Below are 12,732 nucleotides of genomic sequence, written 5' to 3'. Positions count from 1 at the left end.
TAAAGGCACCCTGGCTTGAGCAAGTAGGCAACATGTCAGAAGTACAAGAGCAAATGTGGGGCTTCCCTGGTGGCGCAGTGGTTAAGAATCCATCTGCCATTGCAGGGGACACGGGTTGGAGCCCTGGTCCGGGAAGATCCCACATGCCACAGAGCAACTAAGCCCGTGCGCCACAACTACTGAGCCTGCATGCCGCAACTAATGAAGCCCACACACCTAGAGCCCGTGCTCCACAACAAGAGAAGACATCACAATGAGAAGTCCGCGCACTACAACAAAGAGAAGTCCCCGCTCACCGCAACTAGAGAAATCCCGCAGGCAGCAACGAAGACCCAATGCAGCCAAAAATAATAAATAAGTTAATAAATTTTTTTTAAAAAGCACAGACTCTAAAAAAAAAAAAAGAAGCAAATGTGAAGGACGGGCAAAGGTGAGGCTGAAAATGTGGGCAAGATGCAGATAGTAAAGTGCCCTGTATACTACACTAAGGCATTCAGATTTTGTCCTATAAGGCACCTATACTGACCTCGAGGAATTTGTATTATGTAGCCTCGAGGTTATGAGATTTCTCTAGAGAAACGTTTTATTTTTAATTTGTTAAAAATCTAAATAAAAAAAAATTTTTGAACAAAAGGATACTCTGGATCACCTGGATGACTACCTTTTAATTGATTACAGTACTGTCACAAGATTTCAGTTCACACGTTTGTGTTTAGGACTGCACTGGCAAACAAGTGGTTTATCATTGGCACAGGTTTAATGAGAGACATGGAGACTTTTACATAAATGATATTTGTCAAGTGAAGGTCAAATGAAATCATGACACAATGAACAAAGGAAGATTTTTACACTGGTTTAAATAAAGAAAAGAGGTGAAGTCACTGAGTAATCTCTCAACACAAGGACAATGCGGACAGGCCTTTCTGTAAGGAATTTATGCCCTGGAGGACAGTGAAGGTTTACTTTTTAGAGCATGATAGGTCCAGCAAAAACAGTCTCATTGTTAACAATAAATAAGCATTCATCAGAATTTATTTGTTTTATAGTTTTGCTTCATTTAATGTACAACCATTTATACCGAACATATTTTAAGTTCACCATAGAGAATCCTAGGTATCTACTTAGGTTTGAGAAATTCTGCTCTTGGTGACGGGGAGCCACTGAAAGATTAAATAGGGAAATGACAGATTTGTGCTTTAGAAAAATCACTCTGGCAGCAGTGTGGAGGGTTGGAATTGAAAGTATTTAAGTAAGGCAGAAAGGAGGCTACTTAACATAATAATGTGGTAAAATGGTGAGGCCCTAAATTACTGGGGGGGGGGATATGAAGAGGAGATGGATAACAGAATCAAAAGCACTTGGTTAAGGGTGACAGAAAAGAGGGCATCTAGGATGACTGTCCCTTGGGTGACTTGGTGGTGAGATACAGACCACTAGGAGACAAACAAGTTGGGGTGAAGGGGAAGGAGAAAAAAAGAGGTGATCAATTCAATTCAGCAATGATTTGAATTTCATTTTCGCCAAAGAAAACCCAGTTATCTTTTCTGGGTTCGTTTTCTCAGTGACAGCTGCATTCATGAATTACCAAATTAACTATTATAGCGCTCTCTAAAAATATACAAAGCACTCCACAGTATGCTGTAAATAAGTCATGAAAAAATCAGCAAAAGCCCAGGCCCTAAAGGAAATTCAGCAGAGTTAAAAAGAGATATGACAAATTTTTCCTAAACACTTAAAACCAATGCACTCACCCAGTATTGTACTTTTTGCTCTGTCAGTCAAATGCAATCACTCCCTAGCCCAAGTCTGAACAAGAGGCCACGTGGGAGATGCAAAGACACCACCCTCAAGGCACTTAAAAGCAAAGCAAGGGCCCTCGTCTGGTGCATGATTACTGAAACCTTAGTGTGGTAGGAATGTCATATCCTCAATGACCCAGCCCTTGAGGATATGACAGGAACCTTGACCCTACAGGCAGGGCTAGTCACAAAGTTATCTTTTACTTAGAGGAATCAACGTGGAGTACCCTAGGCAGTTCAATAACAATGTAAATATTTCATATTTCATTCCCGATAAGAAGGGGAAAAAAAGGCGAGTAAGGACAATGCAGCAATTATCGCAAAACCAGCCTGCGTCTCTGCGGACCACAAAAGGGCGGGCCTCCGGGAAAATAATTCAACTCTAGTTTGGTGGGAATGCCAGCACCTTCACCACTAACTCATAATAACAAAAGCATAGTGTTTACGGACCCAAAAGGTTTAACCGTCCACCTCATCCACAACGTCCAACGCGTGACTGAAGGGAAAGCCGTGACTGAAGGGAAAGCGTACCTTTCTTTAGCACAGGACGCTGCCTTCGGGGGAGAGGGGCGGTAGCACACGACACCGCCACCCTCTCGGCGCCCGGTCAGGGCCTCTCAGAGCAAAAGTCGGGGGCTGAGAGACGTAAGGGTACCGGGGCGGCAAGGGACGCACCCCTGAATGCAGGGCTTGAACAGGTAACGGGGACCAAGAGGCTGCAGCACAGCGCCCCCAGAGTTCTCCCCTGGCGCCGCGTGCTGAGCCGGAAAGGCGCGCCAGCCCTACGGCGCAGCCTCCGCCGGGGCCAGAGGAGGCAAGGCCGGGCGGGGCCGCGGCCGGTTGGAGGCGGGGCCGGGGCAAGCGCTCGCTCCCCGCTGCCTTGTGGGGGTTGTAGTTCTGGACAGAAGTCAAGATCCCTCCGAGGGCACTGGGAACTACATTTCCCAGTGAGGGAACGGCTCCGGCGGACCGCGCGTTACGGTCGTCGCAGTGCCGGCCGCCGGGTCCGGAGTCGGAGAGCGTTTGAGGGGCCAGCCAGGAAGGGAGTTTCTTTTCCTTTCCAATTGCCCGGTCTCGGGCGGCGCCGGCTCTGCCTAACCTCGCCTCACTGCCGTGCGCCCCCGGCCCGGCTCCGGGTGTCAGCTTTTCCTGGGCCCCTCGGGGAGTTGGGGCCTGGAGGTTCGGAGGTAGCGGCCGCTGCCCGGCGCCGGAGTGAGGGGCGCACCCCTCTTGGGCCCTGCCAACTCCACCACCGGCCCGCACCTCCATGGGCCCAAGCCAGAAGCCCAACGTGTGCCGCAGGCTGAGTCGCCGGGCGCTGGGCTTCTTCTCTCGGGACGCGGGCGTGGTGCAGAGGACGAACCTGGGTATCCTGCGGGCGCTGGTGTGCCAGGTGACCGCCCGCCGGCCGGGAGCCGAACCAAGGGCAGCGGGGCGATTGGCGGAGGGTGGGGCTAGGGGTGGGAGTCAAGCTTCCGGCAGGGGTGCAGTTTTCACGCAATACAGCCCCGTTTTAAGATCACCCTTGATGGGCAGGGTGATCCAGGCCTTGAACCTGGAGGATTAGTAAATAGCCTTTAATAGAACCGGCACATGCTTTTAGTTTTAATTTTATGTCTTATTGCAGACAGTTCTTTTTTTCTAAAAATTGGTCACCCCACTTAAGCCAAAACGTGAAGGCAGAGTGAGGAAGAATTGAACATAATGTTTTTTTAAGAACGTACATGAAATTACTTTGAAAACTGTAAATGTAACTATCCAACTTAAAATTGGTGCACAGTAGAAACTTAGGAGTTATTTACTAAATCGAAATTCCTTGTGTCTTTCAGGAAAGTACTAAGTTTAAGAATGTTTGGACGACTCATTCCAAGTCACCTATAGCCTATGAGAGAGGAAGAATATATTTTGACAACTATCGGTGCTGTGTCAGCAGGTATCTTTTTGGTGAAAGTTTTTGCTGTAATTCATTTGACTGTTGCTCTTAACTCTAATTTTTATAGAAACACATGCCTACATTAGTGCTTAGTGAAATAGGAGAATGGAGAAATCGGTCCAAAATAAGGGTAGGGGGTAAAATGCATGTAATTTTAAAATCTTGTTAAATCTAAAGTTTGAGGTTTTATCCTTGTAAACACCAACTTAAAGCAAATTTATATTGCAGGCAAAATGACAGTTTGCTGAGTACAATGTAGTATTTTATTCTGCTTAAAAGATACCAGAGTCAAGAGATCCAGGTACCTACTAATTAGATGATGTTTTAGAGAAGACTTTCTGTGTTTTGTTTTGAAACTGCTTGCCTTTGTTTTAGAAGGAAATTTTCAAACTTGCTCAAGTAGAGAATAGCATAGTGAACCCCATATATTCATTACCTGGATTCAAAAAGGATCAAGATTTTGCCATTTGCTTATCTTTTCCCACCCCCTTTTCCTTTATTCCTTTGCTAAATATTTTAAAGCATATTCCAAACATCATGCCGTACTTAAGTTTGCTTCTCTAAAAAAATATGGCTATTTTCTTTTTCTTTTTTAAGAAAGAATTCACCATTTTAAAGTGTACGATGCAATGATTTTTACTTCCTTGAAATTCAATGAAAATGAATTTGATGAACCACTGATGGTTCATATAGACATCACTACAGTTAATTTTAGAACATTTTCATTACCTCAAAAAGAAACACTGTACCCTTTAGCTATCACCAGGATACCTTCATCACCCTCAGCCCTATGCACCTGCTAGTCTACTTTCTGTCTCTATAGATTCATCTGTTTTGGACATTTCAAAAAATTGAATCACATAATATGGATTTTTGTGTGTGACTGGCTTCTTAGTAGATTACCAGTTTATTATAAAAGTTTATAACTCAGGAACAACCAGATGGAAGAGATGCATAGGGCAGTGTATATGGGAAGGAGTGCAGAGCTTCTATGCTCTCTGAGCCTGCCACTCTTCCTGAATCTCCATGTGTTCACCAACCCCAAAACACCTCTCCTTTTCTAATATATATATTTAATGCCATACATTTCCCTCTAAGGACTGTTTTTGCTGCATCCCACAAATGTTGATACACTGTATATTCATTTTAAAATTTGAGAGCTTCTTTGATCCTTGTGTTAATTATAAATGTGTCATTTAATCTCCAAATATTTTGAGATTTTCCAGCTATCTTTCTGTTATTGATCTCTAATCTAATTCCACTGTGTTCTGAGAGCATATTTTATATTATTTCTAGTTTTTTTAATTTGTTGAAGTGTACTTTATGGCCCAGAGTGTGGTCTATCTTGGTGAATGTTTCACGTGGGCTTGAGAAGAATGTGTATTCCCTTGTTGGATGAAGTACTCTAAAGATGTCAGTTGGACCCAGCTGATTGATGGTACTGTTCAGTTCAACTATATCCTTATGGACTCTGCTTGTTGGATCTGTCAGTTACTGATAGAGGTTGTTTTGAAGTCTCTTAACTATATTAGTGGATTTGTCTATTTCTCCTTGTGTTCTATAAGTTTTTGTCTCACATATTTTGACATTCTGTTGTTAGATGCATACACATTAATGCCACTCTTTATCCCTGATAATTTTCCTTGTCAAAGTCTGCTGTGTCTGAAATTAATATGGCTACTCCAGCTTTCTTTGTTTCTTTGTCTTTTATTCTTTTTCTGCCTTCTCTGATTTTAACTGAGCATCCTATATGATTACATTTTCTCTCCACTTTAACATATCAATTATATTTCTTTTTTAAACTTTTTAGTGGTTGCCTTGGAACTTGCAGTATACATTTACAACTAATCTAAGTCACTTTCAAGTCACTTTCTCCTACTCTCTTCATGAGTAGTGCAGCTACCTTATAACAGAGTGTTTCTAATTCCTCCCTCCTGTCTTTTATAATATTACTGTCATACATTTTACTTATCCATAAGCTATATTCATTGAATACCTTGTTGCTGAATACATTATTATAAACACATTTTTATCTGTTAAATCAATTAAGTATAAGAAAAACAATGGATTTTATTTTATCTTTATTTATTCCTTCTTTAACATTCTTCTTTTCTTTATGTAGATCTGAGTTTCTGACCTATATCATTTTTCTTCTCTCTGGAGAACTTCTTTGAGTTCTTAAGGCAGAACTTTCTTATAAGGCAGGTTCACTGACAACACATTCCCTCAATTTTTGTTTGTCTGAAAAAGTCTTATTTCTCCTCAACTTTTTAAGGATAACCTCTCAGGATACAGAATTCTAGGTTGGTGGAAGTTTGTTTTGTTTCATCACTTTAAATATTTCACTCCACTCTCTACTTGCTTGCATGGTTTCTGAAGAGAAGTCCAGTGTAATTCTTAACCTGTTCATCTGTAGGTAAGGTGATTTTTTTCCCTCTACCGTCTTTCAAGATGTTCTCTTTGTTTTTGATTTTCTACAGTTGGAATATGGTATGCCTAGGTATAGATTTTTTGGTATTTATCATGCTTGGTGTTCTGTAAGCTTCCTATGTATGTGGTTTGGTGTCTGTCATTAATTTTGGAAAATTTTCAGCCATTATTATTTCAGTATTTCTTCTGTTTTGTTCTCTTTCTTCTTCTGGTATTCCCATTATGTGTACATTACACATTTTCCAATTTCCCACAGTTCTTAAATGTTCTGTTCTGCTTTTTTCATTCTTTTTTCTTTCTAGTTTGGGAAGTTTCTGTTGACATATGTTCAAGATCACTGATTCTTTCCTCAACTGTGTCCAGTCTCCTGATAAGCCCATCAAAGACATTCTTCATTTGTATTATGGTGTTTTTGATTTCTAGCATTTCCTTTTGATTTTTCTTAGGATTTTTTTCTCTGTGATTAATTACTCATCTGTCCCTCCATGTCTCCACTTTTTCCATTAGAGTCCTTAGCATATTAGTCATATTTATTTTAAGTTCCCAATCTGATAATTCCGAAACCTCCACCATAACTTGTCTGGTCCTCACACTTGCTTTGTCTCTTTAAACTTCGTATTTTGCATTTTAGCATGCCTTGCAATTTTTTGTTGAAAGTTGTACATGATGTATTGGGTAAAAGGAATTGTAGTAAATAGGTCTTTAGAGTGAGATTAATATTTATCTGGCTAGGAGTTAGGCTATGTTTGTTGTTTGCTGTTGCTGTAGGTGTCAGAGCCTAAAATTTTCTCTGGTGTTCTTGTTTTTGTCTCCCCAGTACTGACTCCAGCGGCTTGCTCCTGGGTTTTTGCTTCTAGTAAGCTGTGATTCTTGGCATCCACCTCTCTCTCCAGTTTTGGGGGCAGCAATTTGCCCTCTGACCTCAATTATCTGATGTAACTTATAAGAGTTGTTGATTTTCAGTTTGCTTAGCTATTTTCTTGTTGTGAGGACATGACTGATGGACCAGAAACCAGAAGTTAGAGACAATGGTTTTTTAGGTAGTGTTTGAGATTTGTTCTGACCCTGGAGGGCTCCTCCCAGCAATCTTTTTCTGGTTCTCTCCAGCAAATTAGCCAGCCTACAGTTTAGCCTGTATGGCCAGTGAATCTACAGATCTCTACTCATTTGCCTTTCGTCACAGCCTCCACTGGTTGTGAGAGTGCTCTTAGGCTAGAACTTCTCATTCTGTTACAAATGAAGTCAGTTTCTCTGGGAAGAGACTTGGAGCTCTCTGCTTTATGGCCTGCTTCTCCGCCAGGCAAAATCTTCAAGCCAAGGCTCTCAAGCTGGTCGGGGGAGAGGGTCAGTGGAACTTTTGCCTCTGAATGACTCCCCTACTCTAGCTGAGCACATGGGGTTGGGGCAGACATTAGCCTCGGATTTTCTTGCCACTCTCAATGTGGAACCACTGCTTTATGAGGTGGGATAAGGGTAATCAGAGCTCCAGTATTCTTAGGCATGGCAGGCCCAAGGTAGAGCCTCCGTCCCATGAGTAGGGGCTAGGCAGAAGGGAGTCCCACCTCTTGACTGCACTAACCTAGGGCCCAGGCCCAGCAACGAGGAGGTGGAGGCTGGATGGAAAATGCTGTCTTTCTACGCTTCGAGGGAAGGTAACCCTCTAGGAGCCGGGGGTTGAGGGAGCCCTGTGCTCTTGGCTGTACCAGTCTGGAGTAGAGTTTTCATCTTGCTGAGCTAAGAATGGTGGAGAGGGAGCACATATTATTTCAAACACCATAGACTCTTACTGTTCTTACTGAGTTCTAGTAGATTTTTTTGAGTAAATGTTTTTTCATTTGTTATATGCCTCTAGGACCACTTCCAGAGACTTTAATTAGTTGTCCTTTTATAATTCTCACCATTTTCCTAGGGAGCATGTCCATAGAGCTCCTCATACTCTCATGCTAGAAGTGGAAATCTGGACATCTTCTTATATCATCATAATGTCATTATCATGCCCAGCAAAATTAACAGTAATTCTTTGGTATCATTTAATGCCCGTATTGTAACTTTTCCAATTTAGAGATAGCTGCTTTAATTGAAAATTTTTTAAAAATCAGAGTAAGTGACATTGATTGGTGATCCAATGGTAAATACCATTGGAGTTCTTTAATATTCCATTCAGGGGTGTTTTACCCATAGGTTAGAATCATATATGAGGTTGCTTTCATTCCTGTGAAATTCTGTTTGGTTTAAACCTTTGAGTCAGTGAGAGTACATCAAAGTTGAATAAAATTGTCACCCTAAAAATTGTTTCTAATTAGTAGTTTAATTTTAAAGTTCATCAGTTTAAAAAAATGAAAACATCTATGTACACCTCTTAGTAGTAATCAGGGAAGTATATATTAAAGGTAAGAGACTATTTTTCATATCAAAAATATAGTGTTCAATATTGGCAGAAGTATAAGCTTATTCAACCTTTCTGAAACACAACTTGGGAGTAAAAAAAAAAAGCCTTAAAGGGTATTTCCTTTATTATCTACTAATTTGCATCGCAAATAAAGGAACTCTTTATCTAATTAATTTTCATTTTATGATGTTGGAATAACAGTTTATGAATGTGGAATTCAACAGAGATATTCATATTAAATGTTAAAGGATAAAGAAAGAATTCAGTATGCTCCAGTTTTGGAAAGTGATCAGCAGGTGGGTATGTGTATATAAAGAAAAGCTAGAGGGACATGAACCAAGATATTAATACTGAGCCAAAATGTTAATATTAGGTAGTTTTGTACTATTATAATTTATTTTAATTTATTATATATTTTAGATTTTTTTCTGTGAATGTGTATTATGAATTTTGTGATCAGAAAAAAAAATGTTAACATTTAATCACGAAGAGGAAAGCAAAGTAGCAAGTTGTATTTTTGGTATTCCAAATCTCTGAATTAAAAAAAAAACAAAACCCTCAAATCTGAGCAAACACTACCTCATTTATGAAGAAGAATAATATTTTTTTTTTCCCCAGCGTTGCATCAGAGCCAAGAAAACTTTATGAAATGCCAAAATGTTCCAAATCAGAAAAAATAGAGGATGCTTTATTATGGGAATGCCCAGTGGTAAGATTTGTTTTTAGAGCACTTATTTCTAAAGCATTTTTAGCCTAGAAGAACAGATTATTGTTAATATACTGCATAAAGAAATAAAACTTAGGTATCATAGTGATTCTTAAACTTTGAAAGGAATCAAGAAGAGAGCATATCTTTTGATTATCATTTTTCCTCACGAAGTAATTTCTGTCCTAAAAAATTATATATTAATACTATGAATATATTTTTAACTTTTAATACCATTTGTAAATCTTGAAAACTAGAAAAAGTTATGAACGGATTAAAAGTTTTATAAGCAATATAAGCTAGTTTATAGTTATTCTTAGCGTTTAAGAGATTATTCTACTTAATATATTGAGACAATAAAATATTTATTTAGGGCAACAGTTATGTTACGTGACTCTTTTTTTTTTTTTTGCGGTACGCGGGCCTCTCACTGTTGTGGCCTCTCCCTTTGCGGAGCACAGGCTCCGGACGTGCAGGCTCAGCGGCCATGGCTCACGGGCCCAGCCACTCTGTGGCATGTGGGATCTTCCCGGACCGGGGCACGAACCCGTGTCCCTTGCATCGGCAGGCGGACTCTCAACCACTGTGCCACCAGGGAAGCCCATGTGACCCTTTGAAAGTGGATTCTTATGGGTTTCCTCTATGAATCTTTTTAGGAAAATAATAAGATAAAAATAAAAATAATAAAATAATAGATAAGCTCATTCCATCAGATCAGCATTGCCCCAGTGTGTATTTTTTCAGAACGCCGTTTTCATAAGATGTTAACATAATTGCTAGAGGAGTTGGGAGAATTAGGTTGTTTAAAGGGTTAAACAAATTTATTTATAGAATTACTTCTCAGAGCCTTTAATACTGTTAATACTTACAATAATACTACTGTTCATGGTGATTGTCAAACCGTTTTCCCAGCTTTTTTGATCATAGAACTTCCTATTTTGAGATATATTTTTAAATATTAATTTTCCATAGGATCAGTGTTCTAAGAAACACTTAAGAAGTGCTGCAACACATATATACAATGGAATATTACTCAGCCATAAAAAGAAACAAAACTGAGTTATTTGTAGTGAGGTAGATGGACCTAGAGACTGTCATACAGGGTGAAGTAAATCAGAAAGAGAAAAACAAATACCGTATGCTAACACATATATATGGAATCTTAAAAAAAAAAAAAGGTTCTCATGAACCTAGGGGCAGGACAGGAATAAAGACACAGACATAGAGAATGGACTTGAGGACACGGGGAGGGGGAAGGGTAAGCTGGATGAAGTGAGAGAGTGGCATGGACATATATATACACTACCAAATGTAAAATAGCTAGCTAGTGGGAAGCAGCCACATAGCACAGGGAGATCAGCTCGGTGCTTTGTGTCCACCTAGAGGGGTGGGGAGGGAGACACAAGAGGGAGGAGATATGGGGATATATGTATACATATAGCTGATTCACTTGGTTGTACAGCAGCAACTAACACACCACTGTAAAGCAATTATACTGCAATAAAGATGTTTAAAAAAAAAAAAAAGTACTGCAACAGGGGCTCCCCTGGTGGTCCAGTGGTTAAGACACCTCGCTTCTACTGCAGGGGGCATGGGTTCGACCCCTGGTCAGGGAACTAAGATACCACATGATGTGTGGTGTGGCCAGAAAAAAAAAAAAAAAAAAAGAAAGAAAAAAAGTACTACAACAAACTAATCAGGTCTCTGAATCTGGCTGTTTGTTTTTTAGGAAAAATAGAATATGTGACCAAAAATAGTGTTTAAAGGTTAAGAGACTATGCTTTGTATTTATTATTAAAATTCCTTTTTTTTTTTAAACACTTGTTTTTACATAAAATTGTAGTTTTCTAGGGCTGCTGCTTTCTTTTTCCCTGGACAGTTGCTTTCTTTTCATAGAAGTCTCCTTTTTAAAAATCAGGAAGCTTTAAATCTACGTTCTCTTCCCCAACTCCTTATTGAAAGTTAAAAATAACTATTGTGTCCCCACATCTAAAGCCTTTTAGTCCAGTCTCATTGGTGAGGGGAAGAGGATAACAGATTTCCTAACTGAGAAAAATTTTGAAGACACCAGTGCAGAACACCAAAAATTTAGAGCAATTCTGCAAAAATAAAGTTTCTAGTAACCAAATTCCTAATCTCAATCCTCTTTAAACATTTCATTCTTATTTGAAGTGGAGCAAGATTTTCCACTAAGAAAAACTACAAAGCATATTGTATTAACATACTGACGTGAAACTACATTTAAACTAGCACCCTTCTTCTCTGAGATAATGTGTGAAATACAACTTTTAGTTTAGGAAAATAGCTTGAACCTATTATGTATGCTACTTAATCCTTGTTTTTTTAAGTAGGCAAGGTATAAATGGTACATTTTTTAAAACTTTAAAAACTCCATGAGGTGATACTTATGTAAGACACCAAAGAATAAAAATATTTACATCATTGCCTGTGATTTTAGTGTAAGACTTCAGTAGCTAATAAGCTTAAACACACACACACACCCCCAAGAAACAAACAAAAAAACCTTGTTTCTTTCCCTAACATTTGAAAGGGGAGACAAACCTTAGGAGTATAAATAAAATAACTACACTTACATTCTTTTCTATTCACTCTTCAGCCCAAGCAATATAAGAGTAATTTCAACTTCCTTATTCTTAACTTTCCCCTTAGAACATCCTTTTTATTCTATAAATCAAAGTAGAACCCTTGGCTTCTCTTTCTCTTTCTGCCTTAGTCTTCCACCTTATGGCAACTCCTCAGTAGCAGGTACACCCAAGCAGCTGTCCTCTCCCTTTGTTGGGGGTAATCCATTGGAGACAGAGGTTCTCTTTAAAATTAGGTCTGACTCTTTTCTTTGGCTGCCTTGATTCTGGATTTTAGCTTTTCATTTGAGGTTAGAGTAGAGCCACAGTGACTAATGGGATAATTTGCTTTTTTGCCATTTTAACTTTTATCAAAAGGAAAACAAGTCTTGGAATAAAGAAACATCTGTTCTAGCAGATGACTCTTAATTGCTTATGGTATTATATACATGGTTTTAAGAACTGTTATTGGGGCTTCCCTGGTGGCACAGTGGTTGAGAGTCCGCCTGCCGATGCAGGGGACATGGGTTCGTGCCCTGGTCTGGGAAGATCCCACATGCTGCAGAGCGGCTAGGCCCGTGAGCCATGGCCGCTGAGCCTGCGCGTCGAGAGCCTGTGCTCCGCAACGGGAGAGGCCGCAACAGTGAGAGGCCCGCGTACCGCAAAAAAAAAAAAAAAACAAAAAACTGTTATTGTTACTATTGTTATCACAGCAGCATCAGTAGTACTCCTATTACTGCTGTTATTATGATAATGATTGGCTAACATTTGTTGAATACTTAATGATTAATACTTAATAAGTAATCAGTTATTTCAGGCACTGTTGAAGCGCTCCATGTGAACAAACTCACTTAATAAATTAATGATGAAAATAATTATTCATGATTTTAATC

The 12,732-nt window shown here is 39.6% G+C and overlaps 2 protein-coding genes across 8 annotated transcripts in view; one reads left to right on the top strand and one right to left on the bottom strand.

The window, feature by feature from the left end:
- The window catches only part of METTL8 (methyltransferase 8, tRNA N3-cytidine), an 86,097-nt gene extending 83,169 nt beyond the window's left edge, over positions 1–2,928 (bottom strand). Inside the window, exon 1 of the mRNA XM_022570025.2 lies at positions 2,331–2,928. The gene's annotated coding sequence lies outside the window, so the exon portion shown is untranslated. The remainder of the gene's footprint in view (positions 1–2,330) is intronic.
- The window catches only part of DCAF17 (DDB1 and CUL4 associated factor 17), a 68,244-nt gene continuing 58,239 nt past the window's right edge, over positions 2,728–12,732 (top strand). For 2 of the 7 annotated variants that reach the window (XM_089916681.1, XM_089916677.1), the window contains exons 1-4: positions 2,729–3,192; positions 3,629–3,732; positions 6,980–7,018; positions 9,170–9,260. In XM_089916681.1, coding sequence (XP_089772807.1) covers positions 3,067–3,192; positions 3,629–3,732; positions 6,980–7,018; positions 9,170–9,260 — 360 coding nt within the window. In that variant the 5' untranslated portion in view covers positions 2,729–3,066. Of the gene's footprint in view, positions 3,193–3,628; positions 3,733–6,979; positions 7,019–9,169; positions 9,261–12,732 lie in introns of those variants that run through there. The other 5 variants (XM_089916680.1, XM_089916679.1, XM_089916678.1 and 2 more) reach the window with 5 other exon arrangements.

The sequence above is a fragment of the Delphinapterus leucas genome, chromosome 8 (assembly GCF_059928025.1).
Source record: "Delphinapterus leucas isolate spDelLeu-1000000601 "Yukka" chromosome 8, BTC_Dleu_Yukka2, whole genome shotgun sequence".
Taxonomy (NCBI): Eukaryota; Metazoa; Chordata; class Mammalia; order Artiodactyla; family Monodontidae; genus Delphinapterus; species Delphinapterus leucas.
This window is presented reverse-complemented; position numbering and strand designations above follow the sequence as displayed.